The sequence below is a fragment of the Prosopis cineraria genome, unplaced genomic scaffold (assembly GCF_029017545.1).
Source record: "Prosopis cineraria cultivar Desert tree isolate PC_DT_omini unplaced genomic scaffold, ASM2901754v1 PC6, whole genome shotgun sequence".
Taxonomy (NCBI): domain Eukaryota; kingdom Viridiplantae; phylum Streptophyta; class Magnoliopsida; order Fabales; family Fabaceae; genus Prosopis; species Prosopis cineraria.
In genome coordinates this window covers 38,008,974-38,030,789 of record NW_026555337.1, presented here as the reverse complement: position 1 = coordinate 38,030,789, position 21,816 = coordinate 38,008,974, and the positions used below count along the sequence as shown (strand labels likewise).

General features: G+C 32.7%; 1 protein-coding gene and 1 pseudogene across 6 annotated transcripts; both read right to left on the bottom strand.

Moving 5' to 3' along the window:
- Nucleotides 1–836: 836 nt before the first annotated feature.
- Nucleotides 837–6,821, bottom strand: LOC129313087 (E3 ubiquitin-protein ligase makorin-like; annotated as a pseudogene).
- A 1,697-nt stretch (nt 6,822–8,518) lies between these two features.
- LOC129313086 (putative pentatricopeptide repeat-containing protein At5g37570) lies at nt 8,519–15,026 on the bottom strand. 6 transcript variants are annotated; one of them, XM_054955961.1, is made up of 3 exons: nt 14,863–15,026; nt 10,403–11,733; nt 9,092–9,253 (listed from the first exon to the last, which is right to left on the bottom strand). In XM_054955961.1, the coding sequence occupies exons 1-3, from the start codon at nt 14,931–14,933 to the stop codon at nt 9,231–9,233; spliced, it is 1,425 nt and encodes a 474-aa protein (XP_054811936.1). In that variant the 5' UTR covers nt 14,934–15,026; the 3' UTR covers nt 9,092–9,230. The 6 variants fall into 6 exon arrangements, with proteins under 6 accessions (XP_054811938.1, XP_054811940.1, XP_054811939.1 ...); XM_054955960.1 differs by having other exon boundaries at nt 9,117–9,253; nt 9,971–11,733; XM_054955962.1 differs by having other exon boundaries at nt 9,117–9,253; nt 9,971–11,246; nt 14,863–15,002.
- Nucleotides 15,027–21,816: the final 6,790 nt, after the last annotated feature.

Here is a 21,816-nt window from a genome sequence, read left to right as displayed (position 1 = left end):
TTTTTTTTTAAATCATTGGCCCCAACTTCTATCAAACATGGTCCTTGCATAATTAATAATTGTAGTGAAGGAAAAAAAAGTACTTTATAAAATATTTTGATAATAGTCTACAATTAATCTATAATTGTGAACTATTCATGTCAAATTTTAACAATTTAAACTTATTTATTTTTTAATATAATATTATTATAATAATTTTATAAAATATTAAATCTCAACTATTCAGTTTTTGATGCAAAGGAGGGAATGGGTTGAGGAGGGGAGAGGACAGGAAAATGAGGGGAAGGGATGAGGAGAGGCTCTTGGTTCCCAAAGAAACTTAGGATAATCACCAAAGTTGAAAATAAGATTCTAATAGTAATTAGCATTAAAATTTGTGAGGAATGAAAGTGGACAGAATAAGTTTTAAAAAAAGCACAAAAAACAATCACAACATTTGACCATCAAACTAACTTCCTCAAGTTAGTACAACATGTTAATAAAGAGAAGAATGGCAGCTAGATTCCAAAACATTAAATTAATGATAATTAAGCTTTCAATAAATTTTTTTAAAAAATAAGTTAAAAATATCAATTCAAATTATCATAAATCTAAGAGTTTCAATTGTATTTAAGTAATTAAGTATTAAATGTAACTCTTAAATTGTAACAAAATTTTTTTTTGTAACTGGTTGAATTAATATTTATAATTTATTTTGTAGAAAATTTTGTCAAGGACTTAACTGTCATTTATTCATTCATTGGAGACTTAATTGTCATCCTCCCTTTATAAAGCAGCAATTGATACTTCATATCAACAATACACAAAAAGCATTTACACACACATAATAAAGCCAATGTACAAGAACGAAGACGGCAAACTTATCATAGAGCTAATAGCACTCTAGATTCTTTTAAGTAAATTAAAAGTCAATAGAACCGATGAGAAAAAAGTAAAAAGGAAATGGAGAGGTAAAGCTCACCTGTGTGAGATTCACCACAACAAAAGTAAATCTCATCTCTCTCTCCCTCCTCGTTTGAGCTAAAGATTTAACAATTCCCCTTATTTCACACTAGAATACAGCAGCATCATTATGGCTCCACTGGATTCCGTTCGTCATTATTTGATTCTTCAGGATCTTCATGACCAGACAAACTTGAGCTACCAAGTGTCTCTGATGAAGGCATATCAGGATCAGCTAAAGATGAAACACCCTGCTCCGCTGGAGGAAGCACAATATCCGTTTCTTGATCATCAAAACCTTCAGTTCCAAACCACCATGAACCATCCGGACTCTGATCAGTTAATGGCATAATCTCAAATAGATTCAAGTCTTCAGAATCAATGGTGTCTGAACTAGAATCTAAAACTGCTGACATAACAATAAAGCTAAAAGGGTCAGTTTCTTCATTTGAAATGCCAGCATCAGACTGCCGTGAACCAACTAGCATCTCTGACAGAGCAAATTGATTGGGCGGCATCTCTGATGAATCCATATCATTGAAAAGCTCCAAATTTTGAGGAAGGAATGATCCCAAATCAGATTGATAAAGCAAATTCATAAAAGTTGATCTGAGTAGAGGTGGCGGTGGTTTGTGGTGTATCCATGTATATGAACCAGGCTTCACAGTATGCTGAAAGTAACAACATCAAAATCAATCTAAAAGTTAAAATTTTAATCTAGCCTATGCCTATTACAGCAAATAATTAGACATAAAAAAGTAAAGTCATCCAAAAACACTCAAACTAACCAGCAAGGCAACAATCCTGTGTACAAATTTTAGAAATTTATGCAGTATCATGGTCCAATGAAACTTGATTTTGGACTTTAGAACACTGCTTCTCTAAGTTCATTTATTAATTTACTTATTTTTCATTCTTTTTTCCCCTCAAACAATTGGCGTGGCATTTACTGCAACACAACAAAATATAGTTCTCAATTGAAAAAGAAAAGAAAAAATCTTTAATATGCCTACAGACTGCAGATGGTTACAAAAAGAAGTGGGAATAAATTTCATTGTTGTTCGTAGTTAGATAGAAGGAGCTAATTGAGAGTTTCTGAGAACTTTCGATGGTATACAGACAATTGCTATGCAAAAAGAAACAATAATTTCACAGAAAAATCAAATGAACATTTTCATTTACGGCTCTCTTTTACAAAGTAAAAAATAATAATAATAAGCAGAATATACTGTAGAGGGAAACACATTTACCCTCTAGAAACAAGTATTCCTAAAGGGACAATATCCATATCCGAAGTCAAAATGCTTGCAATTAATCAACCTGAAAAGAAAAACGATAGCAGACAAGAAAAAATTGTTCAAGATCTTATTGGTACAACTTAAATCAGCTCTTTTCTCTTCACTAGGCATTGTCCCCCAGCAAAATTAGTGGAGTGTAACCCCAAAAAAAAAAAAAAAAAACTGTATCCCATTTAACAAGGAAGGCTATTTTCCCCATCAATGACCACTTATGAAACCTTCAACAATTGACCAAAATTAAATAGAAGAGTAAATTATTCAAATTTTCCCAACGTTTTAGCCCTTCTATATAGAAACTTGAATTTAATGATCATTAAACCAATAACATGCAGGGACAATTAAGTGAGTAGATGGGAAATTACTTGCAGCTTGTCTTGTAGTTGTCAATAATGTCCCGTTTCTCTTCCATTGTAAAATACCAGATACTACTTGGAATCACATAATATGATAACTTCCGGCACATGGGGCAGGTCTTCACATTTCTCTTTATTGCTGAGGTTGGAGCACTATTACGCCAATTCCTGATGCATGATAAACAGAAAGGATGATCGCACTCAGAAAGAATACCAAACTTACATTCATCTCCTTCAGGCTTTGAAAGAACACGTTCATAGCAAATTCTGCATTCTATTTCTTGACTTTTATTCAAAGTCTCAAGATACTTTTCCTTTTTCTCACAAGTTTGCAGATGCTCCTCTTTGTCATTTGGTTCAGAGTGATACAAGCAGAACTTTTTACAGTAAACACATCGTTCTCCAGGAACACAAGAACACTTTTTTCTTGATGGTAAAGCAGTACTGGGTTCACTGGCATCACAATTCCTTTGGTAATCTTGATGCGTAAGTTTTATACTCTTTCCATGTCTATCAAAATTTAGGAGCTGGCTTCCATGTTCTGAAGAATGTGCTTGAGAAGTTTGGATATGTTTATATTTGCATTGACCACCAAAAGCACATATTCCTTTCTGATGGAACCTACAAATCTGTTTTCATTTTTTTTTTTAAAAATATATTTAAGTATGATGAAAGAAACACAAACGTGCTAAGTATCAATAATTGGTAAGTATGTAGAAGGGAGGCAGAATATGAAGGAAGCACATTAATTGAAGGATTCTTTCTGTCATGAGAATATTCACATTGGTTCCCTTTGATACATGCTCCACGAGCAAAGAACTTGCAATACCTAAAGGATCCACAAATTTAAAATGAACAAATTACAACAATAAGTAATTAGAAGAAAAAGAGGCCCATAATTTATCTAAATAACTCAAAGATTGAAGAGTAGAGTAACCAACTTGAGTTAATACACAACAACAACACTAACAACAAGCCTTATTTCACAAAATGAGCTCAGTTACATGATTGCACAACACCATTATACTCTATCAGCAATTAACTTTCAAATATACCATTTACCGAAAGATCTCACCTGATAACTTCCTTGGAGATGTTGAGTTAATACACAAGAATAACAACAAAAACAGGAAGCAACCTTATCCCTTTAGGAGGAGTCAGCTATATGGATTTCACGATGCCATTGTGTTTTATCAATGTTGAGTTAACACACAGAGAAAAATACACATTATCATTTCAATTAATATACATAGAAGAAAATAGGAAAAAGCCTAGAAGATGTTGGAAGAAAGGAGTTATCATATTAGCACTTTGATTCCACACTAAAGAAAAATATACCTCTAGCATCACCAGCCCGGATATAACATAGGCTAGACATTAAAGAGGTAACTAAATTGCAGGGAAGGCTTCCTTATTTATCATTCATGCTAAGGAACCCATAATAGGTAAGAAAAACCAATTTCACAATCATTATTACTTGTTCAAATTAACCTTCTAACCAACCATGACTTACAAATGCCCTTTATGTCTTCTTTCACACCTGAACTATAAATATATTAAGAAAAAAGAAGTGAAAACCAAGAAAATCACAGTGAACATAAAGAAAGGGGAGACAATTGAATTTTAGCTGTAAAAAATATTGAAAATTTACTCGATTAACAGAGAATAACATAGATTTAGTTGAATTCGAGAGTTAAAAAAAAAAACACAAAAGAAATTTACCTCTTAGACATAGGGAGATCTGTGAAATTGGTTGCTAAGAATCACAAATCTGAAGTAGATTTGAGGTTACGAATAGGAGTTCCGTGCTGTTCCTTCAGCCCCTTCTTGGAGTAATGAAAATGTCCTTGCATAGCAGTTACATAATCAAGCCTAACTGGCATTTAGATGGGATGCATCACGTGATCAAAGATACGAAAACGTCAATTTGCCGTTTAATCCTAGCCATTTGCTTGATCCATAAGCCTTATCAGGCCACACAAGATATAACATCAAAGCACACCGTTTTGAAGTCAATGATGTGATGCATTAAATTAGTACTTTTCTTGACAAACATGATGTGAATTCAATTCCTTGAAAATCTTGCCTTCCATTTAAACACCCTAAACATAGTGTTTCGCCATTGAAGATCGACCCTAAATTGAATTGCTAAATCCATCCAATTCTCTTGTGTTTGCCTTGATCCTCTTCTGATGTCAACCAAATGGCATCTATCTTGTGAATAGATAGTCTCGTTTATGTTCATCTTAAAGCTATAATAGATAGTGATGATGGTCATCCTCTTCTCTTTATGCAAAGTCTGAAATAGTGATTGTATAAACTATTACTACATTTTTCTTCTCTTCCTTGAAATCGAAGCTTGATTATGTATAAATCTATATAAAGTAAATGCAATGAATTAGCAAGGATGTGACATAATTATCAGTAAGTATTTTTGTAATCGCTCTAAGTCTTGAAACCTACCCTAACTCTAGGAAGCCCTCAAGACTCAACTCATGTAAGATATACATTCAACAGAATTATAGGATTGTCTTTATTCACTGGCTTTTGATTTTCTAAGATTAATACTTAATTGCACAAGAAGTTAAGAGTACTTGTTCCTGAGACTGATCTAGAGCCTAAGGAACAAAGATAGTTATATTGACATGTGTCAAAAGGATATACTAAGATGTTGAAAGTTCCTTGTTTAAGGCAATAAAATCTTCTTCATAAGTTAGGCTTAAATGATAATGTAATACTGGTTAACCTTTTATCTCTTTGGTGAACATATAATTTCTATACTATATCTAATGGGTTTTCACATCATTCTTGTTGCAGGAGTGTCCTCAGAATGTAGGGCCAGTGGAACTTCATCCTAGTTATCTGATCGCATTGGAATAAGGCTCTTTTGCAAGAAGACAAGGTCTAGTAGTACACTATTAAATCATGGTTTTAAAATTCAAACCCAGAATAGGAATACTCCAAGGTCTTACCCATAAGGAAGGTAGATGAATCACAAACCTCCCCACGTGTAAGAAGTAAGCGTGGTTGCAATGGATGCAAACAAATAAACTAAAATGGAGAGAAAAATATGTTTGGAAAAAATCAACGGATAGAAGTTTATATTCAAATTGCTTTCAATTCGCAAAAAATGGTTTTAAAAGGTCAATCTAGTGTCACCTAGATCTCATCTTCAATATTCTTTTTTTGGAGAAAAATCTCATCTTCAACATTTACTCCAACGCTTGTCACCTTTGGTTCAATTGAAGTCAATGCACATAGACCGGTTGTCGTGATTAATTTTGTTGACTAGAACTTCCGTTAACATGTTCACCGTCTTGTCATTCTAGATTCATCCTAGGATTAAACAGGCAGTGATTAGATGCCAAGTTACTTAATCATGCAAGGGATGAACATGAATGCATAGGAAATTAACCCACAATTCATCATACATGACATCCCTTATCATGAAAGCGATAGATAAAACGAAGTATGCATAACATATAGCCATTTTGAAGTAGCAATCTTTAATTGTTCAAAGTAGCAGAAGTTAACCTACCCCCCTAACAAGGCAACTTATCCTGCGCCGGTCAGGGTTCTAGAAACACATGTGAAAAGAAACATCAAACTAGAATTACACAATTGCATCCTAAGCTAAAGAATGGAGTAAAAGCAGATTAAAAAGGACAAAAGAACTTATATTTGTGTCTTCTCTAGCATAAGCTCCCTTTAGCTCTGTGTTAACAGCCTCCGAGACTCCTTCCAGGACGTTTAAAGATCGTCCTTAACTTCTTCCAAAGTTGCTGAAGAGTATCTAAAGGCTCTTTTATACATATCCTGAGGTATTATTACTTATAGATTTGGGGAATGCGCTGCCGCTTATGAGTTATGCACGATGACTTTCATAACATCACAATGCTAACATGGATCTTGGCTGCGAGTAATGCTAGGGTTACCTTGTTTCTTCACTAATTCTTTCGCAATAGCGCCTTGACGGAGCATTTGTAAGGTCCCGCTTGGCATCATGACTTTCGTAATTTGTCCTGTGAAATTTGGATTTTCCAGTAATGTCATGGCTGTAAATTCATGCACACCACGACTTTGTTCTTCAGGATGATCTCTCGCCTGCGCAGTTGATTGGTATAAATGCGTCACTTTTAGCACTCGTGCATTGCGACTATCCTTGCACTGTCGTTCTTGGGCTTCTCTGGGCTTTTTATTTTTGAAATCAAGAAGAGTAATAACTCCTAATAAGATTCAAATACCTTCAGGGTAAAGGCTATAAATATTATCATGACTCTGATTATTATTAATCCAGACCCGCTACGTGGTACATACTCATGACAGTTTCATAGATTGCTCGGGGATGCTTTCAACATTGTTGGCCTTGTTTGGTACATTTAAATCAAAAATGAAATTGGAATCAAGCTTTGAGTAGTTTAATATGTATTAATTTAAGTGTCCGTTTAAATTTCAATTTATATTTGTTAAAAGCACATTTAAAAAATTTAACTATTTGTTGGATATAACAAAAGCATATCTTAAATGTGGTTTGGATATACTTTTAAAGATTATCTAAATATTTTTTTTAGGCTTCTCATAAAATCTGATTTAACTAAAACATTACGAATTCAATCTTATCATTATCACAAGTGAAATTGGGCTAATTTCATGGAATTGCCCTTTCCCCTCTTTCACCATTAGTTATTTTCCCCTCTTTCACCATTAGCTGTTAGTCATAGGGTTGTTAGTTTTAAAATTGTTAGTCATATATTTGGTCTTTTCATGTTATAAATACATTTATAAAATTAAAAATTATATAAGATTTCATTGTAACAAACATATTTCTATATGTCAACTCCATTTCAATAGGATTCCATCAAAAAATACTTTCATTATTGTACTAAACAGGGACCTTCATTCAAGGCAATTATATATTTTAGGATTTGAACTCTTCAGTCAATTAAATTAACAGTCTTTATTTCTAAAGTCTATTCAATTCTTATCCAATATAACTTTAAAATGAGACCATTTAGTACAAAAAAATATCAATGTAACTTTAGGGTCAATCGTTATCACATTTACATTAGGGACATTTTTATCTTTGTAGACTAGAGATTGGATACTTAAATGTAATTTTCTATAAAAATAATCTAGCCTCACAAAACTCAAAAAGTTAGTTGATTTTTTTTTTTTAAGAAAAGGAAAGGAAAGGGAAATACCATGTCAACTTCATAACCGTCCAAAGAATTGGTATACTATTTAATATGTTTTTGGTGTTGTTTTGGTGTTTGTTATCACATTTTGACCATAGCACTATGAGTAGTTTTTTTCCCTATCAAAATTAAGTTTTGACCAAAACCAATAGATTATTGAGCACAATTAAACCTCAAAGATCCTTCTCTAATACACTAGTCACAATCAAGGTATTAGCCATCACAAAGGCCATTACAAGACATGATGGCAAGCTCCTTCAAATCATATACATTCATCATGGTCCTAAAATCTCATTCACTAAACTTTTGATATACTATAAATCATGTTAAATATTCACAATTGTCTTAATGACAACACTACCTTCCTCATTAGAAAAGAACCTTCATTTAAACTTAGCATTACATGTTTGTACACATGTACGGGTGTGCGCCTTCTTTCTTACAGAAAAGCACTAGGTTAAGTGTAAAATGCGAAAAAAGAATAAAACATGTTAATTGAAAAATAACCCTAGCAATAGGAATGCTATTGAGCAACAAGATAGAATTCAAAAAAAAAAATAATAATAATCCTCAAAATGGAGGATAAAATCACATCTTGTGAAATTTAATTTACCACGTATATTTTTTTAACTATAACTATCTTACAAATATAAATGTAACATTTCTTGATAAGAACTAAACGAACTAAGAAAACCACATAGGGATTGATCAAATTCTAGAGGATTAGCAAAATGTCTGCCTTGTCATTCATTTCCAACCAAAATATATCGTTAACCAAAACTTGGTGAACATTGAAAGTACTTGACACAAGATGAGACTGAAGGAGTGAGTGATATACAATTCCCCTACCAATATTTTGACAAAGCACCTAGATATGACAAGCAAACAACCAAAAGAACTGTGAAAAGAGCTCATACATTTAGGAAACAAGAAACGAAGTCTCCATTATCTAACTGAGTCCTATGATTCAAGCAACGTTTTTATGTCGAAACAGTACAAGGAACAATTTTAGCAATTACACCACTCATTGGGAGTTACCATCGTGTCTGTCTCCATTTTATGATCCCACGAAAATCCCTAAATGGTCAGATGTTACATCAAATGTAATATCTAGGAACTTGAGCTACCATGCCAAAGAGCTGGAACCAGAGAAGATGATGGTGCAAAAGAGCCAGAGAGTGAAATAAATATCCATATCAATCATCCAACATCTTACGGAGACGATTCTTGATTAATTCACTGCGAGCCTTTGCCCGAGCTTGTTGAGGACCTATATTTGTCAGAGAGAGATATGCACCAACGGCGAATAATGAAGCACCGGTGATAAATGCACTGACAGTTATAACTAGCTGCCGTGCTGTAGGTGGATATGACCACAAAACCATAGTCTCTGCTTAAGTTGAGTTCGGCTCACACACGTTATCCAGCTTCGTTCTAATGCATCACTTCTTTGTCTGGTTTGAACCTAGGCAAAAGCTCAGAAGTCAGAATTGTTGTCCGCTACAGACATTTGGAAACCAAATCCCGCCCATAAAAAATCAGACATGTATGAGGTACAAGAACTCTGTTTTCATTTATGTAGAAACTGGCCACGCAAAAACTGTTCATATAGCATCCCCATACCAATAATTGAAGCGACATTCAAGTTAAACCATACTACTCATACTTCCTAATCATCAGTCATAGGAAACTTTCAGAATTAGTCACTGGATTCCATTGATTCCACGCATTTAACTTCTAATGAAGAGAAAGAGAAAAACATTGTTGGAGCCTGTCTCCTAAAAGTAGCACAAATAACAGAAGATATCAATGCCTGAAGAGAGTGGTTTGTTAATGGTGAAGAAAACACATCATCTTTGAAATTTACATGGGCTTGAAAATAAAGCATCTCAGGCGAGTGATAAAATTGTAAAATGGAATGGCATCTACTCAACCAAAATCAACTGAATAGTTAACCCTCTATGTCAATGAATCAAAGCTAAACCCCCATTGCGAAGGTATCCACAAAGCTACGGTCAATACAATCCCCATGAAATCAACACTTGGACAACTTAACTGATAGCTAATATTCTCAATTTGACGAAATTCATCCCCTGATATCAATAATTCCGGTTCTAGCTCAACAACCATATTCTCAATCTGTCCTAGAGTGTTCGAATCAATGATTTGACTTATAAATTACCTCAGGAAGCTAACAATTTCAATAAAATACATGTGTGTAACACAACTTCAGCTCTGGACTAAATCTGACTGTAGCCAGGTATCTTTCTCATACCCCTTTCCCTCATCTTATTCCTCACAGTGGAAACATCAATCCATCGCTCTGCAGCAGCATAGATATTAGACAATAGCACGTAATTAGCAGCTTTTTGAGGCTCAAGCTCAAATAGTCGATTAGCAACAATCTCTGCTAAGTCTGGATCGCTATATAGCTTGCAAGCCCCAAGAAGTGCACTCCAAGCACCAGCAAGAGGTTCTATAGGCAATGATTTTATAAGTTCGTAGGCAGCCCTTGTATACCCTGATCGGCTAAGAAGATCAACCATACATGCATAGTGATCAGGAGAAGGACTAATGCAGAATTTATGCTTCATGGAATTAAAATAGTTCCAACCTTCATCAACTAGTCCAGAATGACTACAAGCTGTCAGGATAATTGTGAAGGCCACTTCATCAGGAACTAGTCCTTCTGTCAGCATCTTATTGAAGAGGTTTATAGCTTCAACTCCATGCCCATGAATTGACAACCCCTGTATCATTGAACAATATGAAATTACATCTCTTTTAGGCATTTTTTCAAACAGTTTTAGTGCCCTCTCCAAGTTTCCACTCTTTGCATTCATATCCATAAGAGCTGCCATCACATGATTTTGTTGAAGATCAATAAAGCTCTTGCTTACATAAGAATCAACCCACTGTGTGAGTTCTATACACCCCAACTGGGAACAAGCAGACATCAAGCTGACCAATATAAACTCATCAGGCTTAACATTCAAAGACTCCATCTCTAGAAAAATTAGCAATGCTGCATTAGGCTGACCATTCTGGACATACCCTGATATCAATACAGACCAAGCAACAAGATCTTTATCTGAGGATTGATCAAACAATAACCTAGCGGACACCATATCACCACTTCTTGCATAGGCATCAATCATAGTCGTAAAGGAAATTACATTCTTTTCAGGCATGGAGTCAAATACACCTCTAGCACTGCCCAAATCTCCCATTTTTACAAACCCTTGAATCATTGCATTCCATGAAGCGACATTTTTCTGTGGCATTACATCAAACAACCTCTTTGCCTCCACAACATTTCCAACAGCTACATACCCAACCACCATAGCTGTCCAAGAAACAACATTTCTCTCCGTCATCTCATCAAATACCTTGCGAGCATCACTAGTCTTCCTGCATTTCCCATACATGTCAATCAAACTCGTACCTACAAACACACACTGTTCAAACCCACACCTCACAGTTAATCCATGAATTGATTTTGCTTCCCGCACAATGCATAAGTTAGAACATGCTTTAATCACATATGGGAATGTGTAGCTATCAGAAAGACAATCCGCTCTCTTCATGCGTAAAAAAGCATCAAGAACATCCACAAAGGAGTTCTTTTGGCAGTACCCTCTAATGAGACAGTTCCAAAGCAAGGTGTCAGGTCTGATAACACGATCAAAAACACTAACTGAATAATTGAGAGGAGAAAGGGAATTGGAGAGGGAAATGAACTTTGCAATGACATAATGATCTTGCTCTAATCCTTTGCTGATGATTTGCACATGGACTTGGTTTAGATGCCCAACGGTCTTGCAAACTCTAAGGAGGGATTTGATGCTACTATCTGAGAACTTTAATAGCCTATAACCTGAAGGGGCCAAAGAACATTGATATATGGAAAGCATTGGAAGAAAACGCCAGCATTTGTTGAATGTTCTGTTTTGGGAAGAATTGTACATTATCACCAAAAATGGAAACAAAAGATACATATTGATTTCATTTCTTGATAATCATAGCTCATTTAAGTTCCTAGACAACCATAGAGACATATAGATGCATAAGTGAATCTAAAGAATGCAAATGTGTCACTGACAAGTAAACATTAATTTCATCATAGAATATAAAACTCAATACATTTTCCAAAAGAAATATCCGTGCTTATTGTCCACTTGGGAAAAAGTCACAATAAAATATGAGCAATAATTACCAAAAAATCCAATGTCCACGCACACATGCACACACATCACAATGAATTTCCAATCAAATCTCAGGAACTCGAATGCAACATATTTGTTCAAAAGTGCAACTGAATTTTGCCTAATAAATAACGCATTCTTTGCATACAACACCCAACCTAGAAACCATAATCTACTGAAGTTCATCATGAATAATGTCCAAATGCAATCTTCACTTATAGCAAGAGAATTGGTGCAAAAACAAGGCATGAATCTGTAATGAAAACCACTTACAAACTCAGCATCAGAACAAAGAGAATAAATTGAATTATAACAAAGAGGAAGGCGACCAGAATTTATCTAACACCTTCAAGGCTTTCCCCCCTTTTCTTCTGTGTGTATTGATTTAAATCAAAATTTCTAATTTCCACTATTGCCTTTGAGTCATTCAAATCAATTGCAGACTCCTTTCTTGTGATTACTCATCGGCGCAGTTTGTTAATTTTAAGTTTGTGGATCCTTTTCTTTGCTCGTGGAGCATGTTTCAGAGGGGAGCAATGTGAATGCTTTCATGACAAAAAGGATCCTTCAGTTAGTGTGATTGATTCTAATCCTGCCGTCCTTGTACCTACTTACCAACACACAGTATGTACTATATTTTGTATCTTTCTCATATATCTTCTTATATTGCAAAAAAATTTGCAGATTCTATCAAAAAGAAATGTGCTTATGGTAGTCAACGCATATATAATCACGTTCAAGACCAACCTCTAGATTCTGATAGACATGAAAAGGTCTAAAACTTAAGCATCAGTTTTACCAAAGCAATGGTGATTCCCATGAATCTAGCACTGCTTTATCATTATGAAACAAGTGCTGTGGTATTGTAAAAACAACTGCTTGCATCATCTAGGTTGCATAGATACATGTATGAATATCCGATAAAATACAGCATGAGACAGGGAGACGGCAAATTTTCAAAATTTTAGGATATGGGTATAGGGATGCTTATAATATATATTTCAACATTTTATGATATAGGTATAGGTATTTTGATTTTTAAACAAAAATTTCTAAAGTAATATAATGATATTCATAACAATTAACAAAATGATAAGTGTTTCTTTTAAGTGATATGGTAAAAAATTATTGAAAAAAAAAATCATATTACAGATATTAGAATATCGGATACGTATGCCAAAGAATTCTACAAGTATCGTATCGGATATGGATACATTTACTTTTTTAAAGTATCTGTGCTTCATAGTGCATCATTCTGGAGTCTGAACCAAAGCAAAGAGAGAATAATTTGCAAACTGTTGGGAAAAGGGAAAAGTACCTTATGACTTTAATCAAAGTTAAAGAAATAGGACGTTGATCCAAGAGCCAAAAAAATGGGTCTAGTCAGTTCAATCAATGGCAGGCCCCACAATTTCTTGGTGGGTGAAGTCAGGGTTTTAACTACAATATGCCTTCAAACTTTGGGGGTTCTGAGATTCTGAAGATGATTTATTGGATGACACAAATCAGGGTTTTGCCGCTGATGACAAAAGGGTCTCTGGAATTCACATAGGAAGTTGAGAAAGTTTTCACAATGCTAAGATTGAAATTTCTAGAGTTTTGACCAAACAGCCTGTTCTGGTTCTCCAAGCTAGGGTTTTTGGAAGAATTTAGGGATATTACGATTGAACTTGATATCTAAAATGTTCTGGGTTTTGCATATTGTTTGAGGGCATTAACTGTGAACACAGTGTCAAAGTGAAAGTGGAATAGTACCGGGGATTGAAGAGGGAGAACAGGTTTGACTCAAAGATAGGACTTTGCTGCTTCATGAAGATCATAGCAGCCATCATTGTTGTCTAGTTGAATTAGACTAATAGTAGGAATGAAATGCCAAATGGTACTGAATAATGACATTCAAAATTTCCGAGGCAAATCTTAGGTGGAGCTTGTGAATTAACGCTCAAATTAGCTTAGCATTCTTAGCACAGATTTAAGACCAAAAGCATGATTAAATCATGCTAACAGGCAAGGGAAAACAAGAGTTTGTGCAGAATTTAAAACCCAACTTCAAACCACAATTTAAACAAAGGCATAGTTGTAAAAGCTTTGACCCAGACTAAATGAGTTTATGCCAAATCAGACAGGTCAGCAGGTCTTGCTAGAGGTTCAACCCTGATTTGTTTTTTCAATAAAAAAAAAAGCCCTGACCTCCTATTAACCGAAACGCTGCAAACTGCATGGACCAGAATTTACCCCTACAATTCATATAAGGGGCAAGACACCATAGTCGAAATAACAAAAAAAATTCCGATCAATTTTCACGCAAGAAACTTCTCATCAGAGTAGGCGAAGTTATAACCCAATTTCTATTAGCAACAGAACTCCACAAATTAATCCACTCCTAACTAAATATCACCATACTTCCCTTCCATATAAAAACATCTGACAATAAGCACAACGGACGAAAATGAAAGAAAAGAAGAAACCACTCCCCAGCTGCTAAATCAAGATAATGAGCTCACCTCTTGCAACAAAATCCTCAATCTAAACACAACCGAAAGCAGCAACGAGGGTAAAAGACAGACTCTTATTCTTCATTTCCTTTTTAAACATCACCCATGTATGCGTTCAATCAGGAAAATAATGGCTGATCTTCACAGTGCAATACGCATTCCCAATTCAAACAGCACTTAGAAATTGAAGATACAGAAAGTTAGGCAGACAAACAGACAGCAACTACCCAAAATATTAGAGCAGCCATCGTCAATTCATAATCTTGAATCGAACTAGAGGTATTCCCCGTTGCACATCAGGCAATGATTCACTCCAAAACATCCTAAGGTTGCATCAAACACACACAGCAAGTGAAAGAATCTGAAACAGATACCTGTTTGACTGTTTCTTCTGTTCCAAAATGCTACTCCGTGTCCTTGGTCCTCCGTCTACTAATTTCACCATTCAAGCTCAGGTCCTCTTTTACTCTTCATTCATCCAAGATAAGAATTGAGTCAGGGAGCACTCCCCTGTTCCTGGAAAAGGTTAGGTCACGTGTTCAAAAGATCCAAAGCGAACTAAATCGAACCAAGCTTCCGAATTTATTATAAATTTATTTTTTTATTTAAGTTTTTATTTTTAAAAAAATTTTAAACTAAATCAAATCAAATTTTATTATAGCTATTTTATATATTTTGATAAATTTATTTAATATTTTTTTATCAAATTTAGTTATAAACAAATCACTAGTTAAAAATATCTTTAAATTATTTAAATATGATATAGAATTATTTATAATAATTTTTTAATTTTATAATTAAGTTTTTCAAGGATAACAATAACACTAGTTGGTAAAAAATAAAATATTTTATAATTAATTTTTAATAGTTACTCTCTCTAAAACTATTTATAAATCACTTCCAGCATGTTTTATTAGAACCAAAGAAAACTATAAACCTCATTAAATTTGTCTCAAAATTTAACAAGTTTTTAGCTTTACCCTAATCAGTGTTCTTAAATCTTATTACTGCTATTTTAATTCAAAGCATTTAATAAAAAACAAAAATGTAAAGAGGAGCCTTAAAAATTAACAAGTATCCTATAAATAGAATTAAAATTTTTCTTTTCTCTCTACTATATAAATAGGATCAGACGAGTAATGTGTTAAATAATTATTAAAAATATTATTTCGCTATCAAGAGATATTTTTTCATTGAAATTAATAATTAATAGTTAAAAATTATTAGTAAGCATGCATACACACACACAATGAAAAATATCTATAAAAAAAACCTTAAACTTGATCCATGAAAAAACCAAATTGATGCTAACTCCTAGAATTTTTTTTTAATACATGGCCATAGTAAGCTGTGCAAAAAAACTAAGATTTAGTCATGTCTAAAGCCAAAAGGCTTCTATAAGCATGCGGAGGGACATCAAATATTGTAGTATTAAAATTATCATGAGATATCTGGTAGGCTAAACAATAAGCACATCTATTTAAGTCTCTATAAACATGATCAAATATGACCACCCAATCCCTCATTGTGAGATTGTTGATTTTTGTAATGATGTCGGAGAAAAGATGACTTCCAGAGTAGGTGTAGTTGATGAGAAAAGTGCTTCCATCGAATCCAAATGAACATTAATTTTGTATAATTTTTCATTCCAATAGAGGATAAGCCCTTCATAGATTCCCATAAACTTAGTAGTTGTTTGAAAGCCAAGATATTTGAAAAAGCCTTTGATCCAATTTCCTTTGTCATTTCTTATGATGCCTCTACAAACAGCAGCTCTATTAATGTTAACAGCATCATTCAGTGTCTAGTCTAACCTATCCGAATTTAGATGGTTTCCAATTAGTATTATAACTAGTGCTTCTTTTATTCAAATGATTGGTTTTTGGATAAAAGCTTCATATCATTATAGATTTGTTGATTGCTAAAGAAGGCAATATCACTTTCTCGAATCTCATCTTCTGAGTAGAGTTTCTTGCATCTTGCTTTCTAAATATTCCAGCAGGCTTGGGCGAATAGATTCTGCCAATGTGTTCTTCTTGTGTTCAAGCTCCCTGCTTCATTCTTTGCGTTCCATCTTATCCAGCCTTGCAATTCAAGAGAGAAAAGTGTAAAGTTTACTGACTCCTAGAATTGATGAAACATTGATTTAGTTTAGTTAATTACTAGTTGTAAGGTCGTCTACACTTTAACTTATTCATTATGGTAATCACAGAATTAACCTAAAGATTATCAAGTTTGTAAAATCATATAAATGGGCCCCCGAGTTTTAAAGACCCTCTAATATACTTTCATAAATGAAAAATCAAAGCAAAATGTGTTTATAAAAATATGGAATATTGACTTAAAGCATTTGTATTTAAGTTAAAAAATGATACTTTGGTATAGTGAAGTGGAGGTGCGCTATGACATATTTATCTTTATGCCATGCACCGTGACATATTACACAAGTTTGACATCAATGTTACTATCAAAACTTTATACGTGCCTCATTCCTCCATCTGACATTCAATTGAGGTGATCTAAGTGTTTACAAAAAGCTATTTCAAAACTCTAACTTACTAGTATTGGTTTCACTCACAAATTATTTTTCATTCAAAAGTTTGACAGCCATTTACGAATTCACTCTTTTTTACTTTTAAAACTCCACTAAGGTGTCCAATTTTTCTACTAAGTGTCATACGCTTACAAATACTCCTAGATCACACTCAATAAACTAAAAAGAACTTGTGCAACATACCATAGCATTTCAATAATATAAATATCACATTTAACTCCCAACCTCTTGAACACAAAAATAGAAGGTGGAAACAAATTCTCATAAATAGACTCAAACCATCGCATTTATGCATTTATATATTTTCTTACTTGCACTAGTATTTTGACTTTTTTAGACCTTGTAAACATGTCATATACAATTCAAGGCTCAAAATACATATTTAAATCTGATCAACTAATAGTGTAAGTAAGTCATAATAGTATGATAACCTAGTTGGCAATTATCAAATCAAAATACACATTACAAAATAATAGAGGTCTATAAACTAGGAACTAATGTCATAAGCCTCTAATGCTTTTCTCTTGTCTTGGTTCGAGCTAGGCCTTGTAAGTATTAGAAAGAGATGAGTGAGTATAACCACTCAGTAATCAAAGTTAATCTAGCCTATATAAATACATGATAATCAATTATAATGATTCAAGTGTATTTACACAAATTTCACAAGTTTAAGCTTTTCTTTCAAAATATTTGTCACAATCACAATACTACTAACAACCATGTGATTAAGTACAATCATACAACAAAACTTATATCAATAATAATCATTGATACACATAAAAGGATATAATACTAACAATTATGTGCCCCTGTCAAGTTATGCAAAACTACAATAATAATAACCATGTGATCATATAATGATACACATGATCAATGCCATCCTTATAACCTATTAATACCTTTGACATGAAATTTCTTGGCTATTTAGTGAGATTTGTCCATTTGATCGGCTACCTAAGCCTTTCACTTGTGAAAAGTTGCTCAGCCAAGGCTACTACATCCACTTATAAATTATAATTTTTCTTAATACTAACAATTATAAGATATCGTACTTTTAAACTAGCCTCCTTCTAAATAGATAAAAACTAATTAGGTTCAAGTTTCTTAATAAATAAGTGAGACAATCCCTCAAGAACAAGTAGAACAATGAAAATAAAAGGATAAGCTATTGAACTTTGAATGGTGGCCTTACCAAGTGAATTTAGAATCTTTACTCCACTCTCTAGGTAAACTCCTACCTCCATGGTCATACAGTGCATATATGCTTAGCTCATAATAAGCAATCACTTATACATCAACTCTTGGCATACAAATTCTCAAGTATAAAATTATATGCATATGCAATCAGCAAATTTACTCACATCTATTTCTATTCATAGCATTATTCATTTTTTACAATCTCAACCTTTTCTTCTTGATCTCATTCACATCACATTATTATCACATCATATTTCTCATGCATGTTCTCATGTTTATGCTCAAACAAGCCATTTATCCACACTTCACATACAAAATCATATTATCAAAACTTGAATTAATAATTTATGCCACACTTGCATTTAACATGTTCAAACACACTATTCTTTTCCAAAAATAAGTTATAATTATTTATAACTAACTAATAAATAAATGTACAAACTAAATTTTTCTTAAACTTTTAAGAGATTAAAAGTTTATCTTTCAATAACAAATACTTCTAAAGCTTCAATTAGCTCAAATGGTGCCAAGAACAGTTAATTTACAATTTAGTCATATCAACAATGATTAATATTATCCATAAGATAATCTCAACTCTCTAGTTCAACACTTCCAACTCCTAAAATCATAATCTCTTATTTTTAAACATACACATTGGATTTATTAACTTCCTTGAATTCACAATAATTTCAATGTATCACCCAACTATCATTAATAGCTTTGAAACACTCCCAACAACCTCATTAATAACCCATTTTTAGTCATTAATGACTTTCATCAACCAAATAATTGTAAAATAATCAGTGCTATTTAAATAATCAAAACAACTGTTATTAATTTTATTTAAGTTAACGGATTTAGATTCATAGCTTATAAGGATCGAAAGTCATCTTACTCAAACAATCTCTAACCCAAAATTTAGCAAAAATTGAAAGAGGAAGGGATGAGGAAGCTTGAAAAATTTACCTTAAGTGTTATCAAGCTTCAAATGGCTCTCAATCCTCCCAAATGGCATGACTTAGTAGAGCAAGAGGCGTTTTCTTTATTCTTTCTTTATCTCTTCTCCATTTTTAGATTGATTTTGTTCTTATTACTATTAGAAATTGATCATGCACTGTAATTCGTGTAGTACAAAGGGCTAGGCTTCGTGTGTTGGTGACTTATACGCTGCGGCATATGATATAGAAGCATTTTCTCTTGTTTTCCTCACTTCTTAAGGTTTTGGCATCCCCACTTGCTCCAGAACCAATCCTAGAATTGAAATCACAACTCAAAACATTCATTAACTCTCTATAATCACACATCATATTAATTTACTTAATTATCCTTGATTATGTTAATTAAACAGAAAGTTAATTTTTAAGATGTTATACTAGCAACAACTCAAATTTTAACAAAGTTACTCCCTTCATACTTAATATGTGAGCAATGACAGACCTACGTCTAACTAAGAGGGGGCAGCTGGCCCTACTAACACCAATTTGATCTCTTAGTTATAATAGGAAAACTTTCACTTGCCCCTTCCAAAAAATTGTCCTTTGCCCCCTTCCTCTAATATTGCTCTTGCATCACTTTTTTTTTTTTTTTTAAATTTCAGTCTTCACCTTACGGCCTGAACTTTTTCTCGCTTATTCAATCAAGGTAGTTAATATTATTTGTATTGCTAATTTTATAGGAGATAGAGATATCAATATGAAAAATTAAAAAGAATGTTAGTTCATATTATATAAATATAACAGTGTAATAAAATATTATTAAATATATTTTCAACTCCTCAAATAAAATATTAATCTTTATTTTCTAATAAAATAGAAAATATTTTTCAGTTGTTTATATTGAAAATATTTATTTTAAAAGGGTACAATTCTTTTCATCAACAGAGTACTGAGTAATTTATTAAAAAAATGTATTGGAGTATGATGTTAAATAACTACTACTTAGTCTATTATTTTTAATATATTTTTTCTTATATTAAGATAATTTATTTTTTAAGTTATTATAATTTTATAGTTTTTATTGTTTCTTATGCATTTAATTTTAATGAAATTATTTTGTAGTAATTTAATAAAAAATTATAATTATATTTCAAAATATTAATATTTATTTGATATAAGTTTTGCCCCGCGTCAACAAAATTTCCAGAGTCCGTCACTGTATGTGAGGCAAGGTTAACCAAGAGTTTATTAACAAAGACTACTTCCCAGTGCTCTTCTGGCAAGCTTTCTACTACTTCACTGTAATCAAGGAATAAATTAGCTTATTAAATGTCTTAAAATAAAAAATTCTAACTTTATCTCTATTAAAAATTTCAATTTCACATTACGTGATGAGTTATAAAATTAAATTTATAACATGAGTAAAATTAAAAAATAATAATAAATAACTCTTCATGTGACCTATATTAAGATTAAAAATCATTCTAAAAGATGCTCTATAATAAGGACCAAGGGGAGTATTAGTTATAACTTCAATTTTTTTTTTAAAAAAAAGAAAAATTATGTATAGGTCTTGTAGAATATGCTTATTTATAAATAAGTCTTATGAAATTTAAAAACACTGGCCATATTCCTTGGGACTTGATTGTAATTTAAAAGTGGAGTGTAAAGATAATAATGCCCTTATTAAAAAGGATAAAGGGGTAAAGATACCTACAAAGTGGTTTGCCAAGGGCACCCAGTATCCTAAAGTAAGAAAAAAGGCAAAAATATCCATAATGTTACATAAATGGGTGCAAAAGTTATCAAACCATTAGCTTTAATCTAACGCCGTTAACTTTGTCCGTTAAATGCTGACTATGCATGCCAAGTGTCAGTCTTTGTTGACGTAGACTAATAAAGAAGCAAAAATATTCACGAAGTCGTCGATTAGGAGCATAAATACCTATGAAGTTGTCGGCCAGAAGCAAAAATACTCATAATGTTACCAAAATTGGTGCAAAAGTGATCAATCTATCAAATCCCTTAAATGTTGACCGTTTAGCTGACACTTAAGCAAAGTTGTCCATTTTTTCATTGATATGGATAAAACATATTTCAAATAAAATTCTCTTGAAGTTAATCGGTTATTATATGAATATCATGTGAGAAAATATCATTTTAACCAAGGTATTAAAAACTGGACCGGTCATTGAACCGGTTAACGCATTGGGTCAAGAGTTAATGGTTCAAGCGGGGTTGAATCGGGAGTTAAACCGGAATCAAACCGGTCATAATAAAATAAAATAATTTAAAAAAATACCTTAATTCTTGATATATTTAGCCATATCCAAGACTTGATATGTTATATAATATAAAATAATAATTCAAGTGATAATAATATTTGGTAGAAAATATAATAGAAAAACATTTTCTTAAAAAATAATAAGAATAAAATTTTAAAAATTAAAATATAAATATAATTAGAAAGAGATATAAATAATCATTTAAAATTAAAAAATAAATATCTAATGTTAAATAATAGAGTGCGTAAAGCCGTTAACATATATAAAGTTTTAGATTATAAAAATAAAATAAAATAGCCATGAGCACCTTTTTGGCTTTTTCAGCAATTGAATTTTAACATTGTTTAGAAAGGTGTG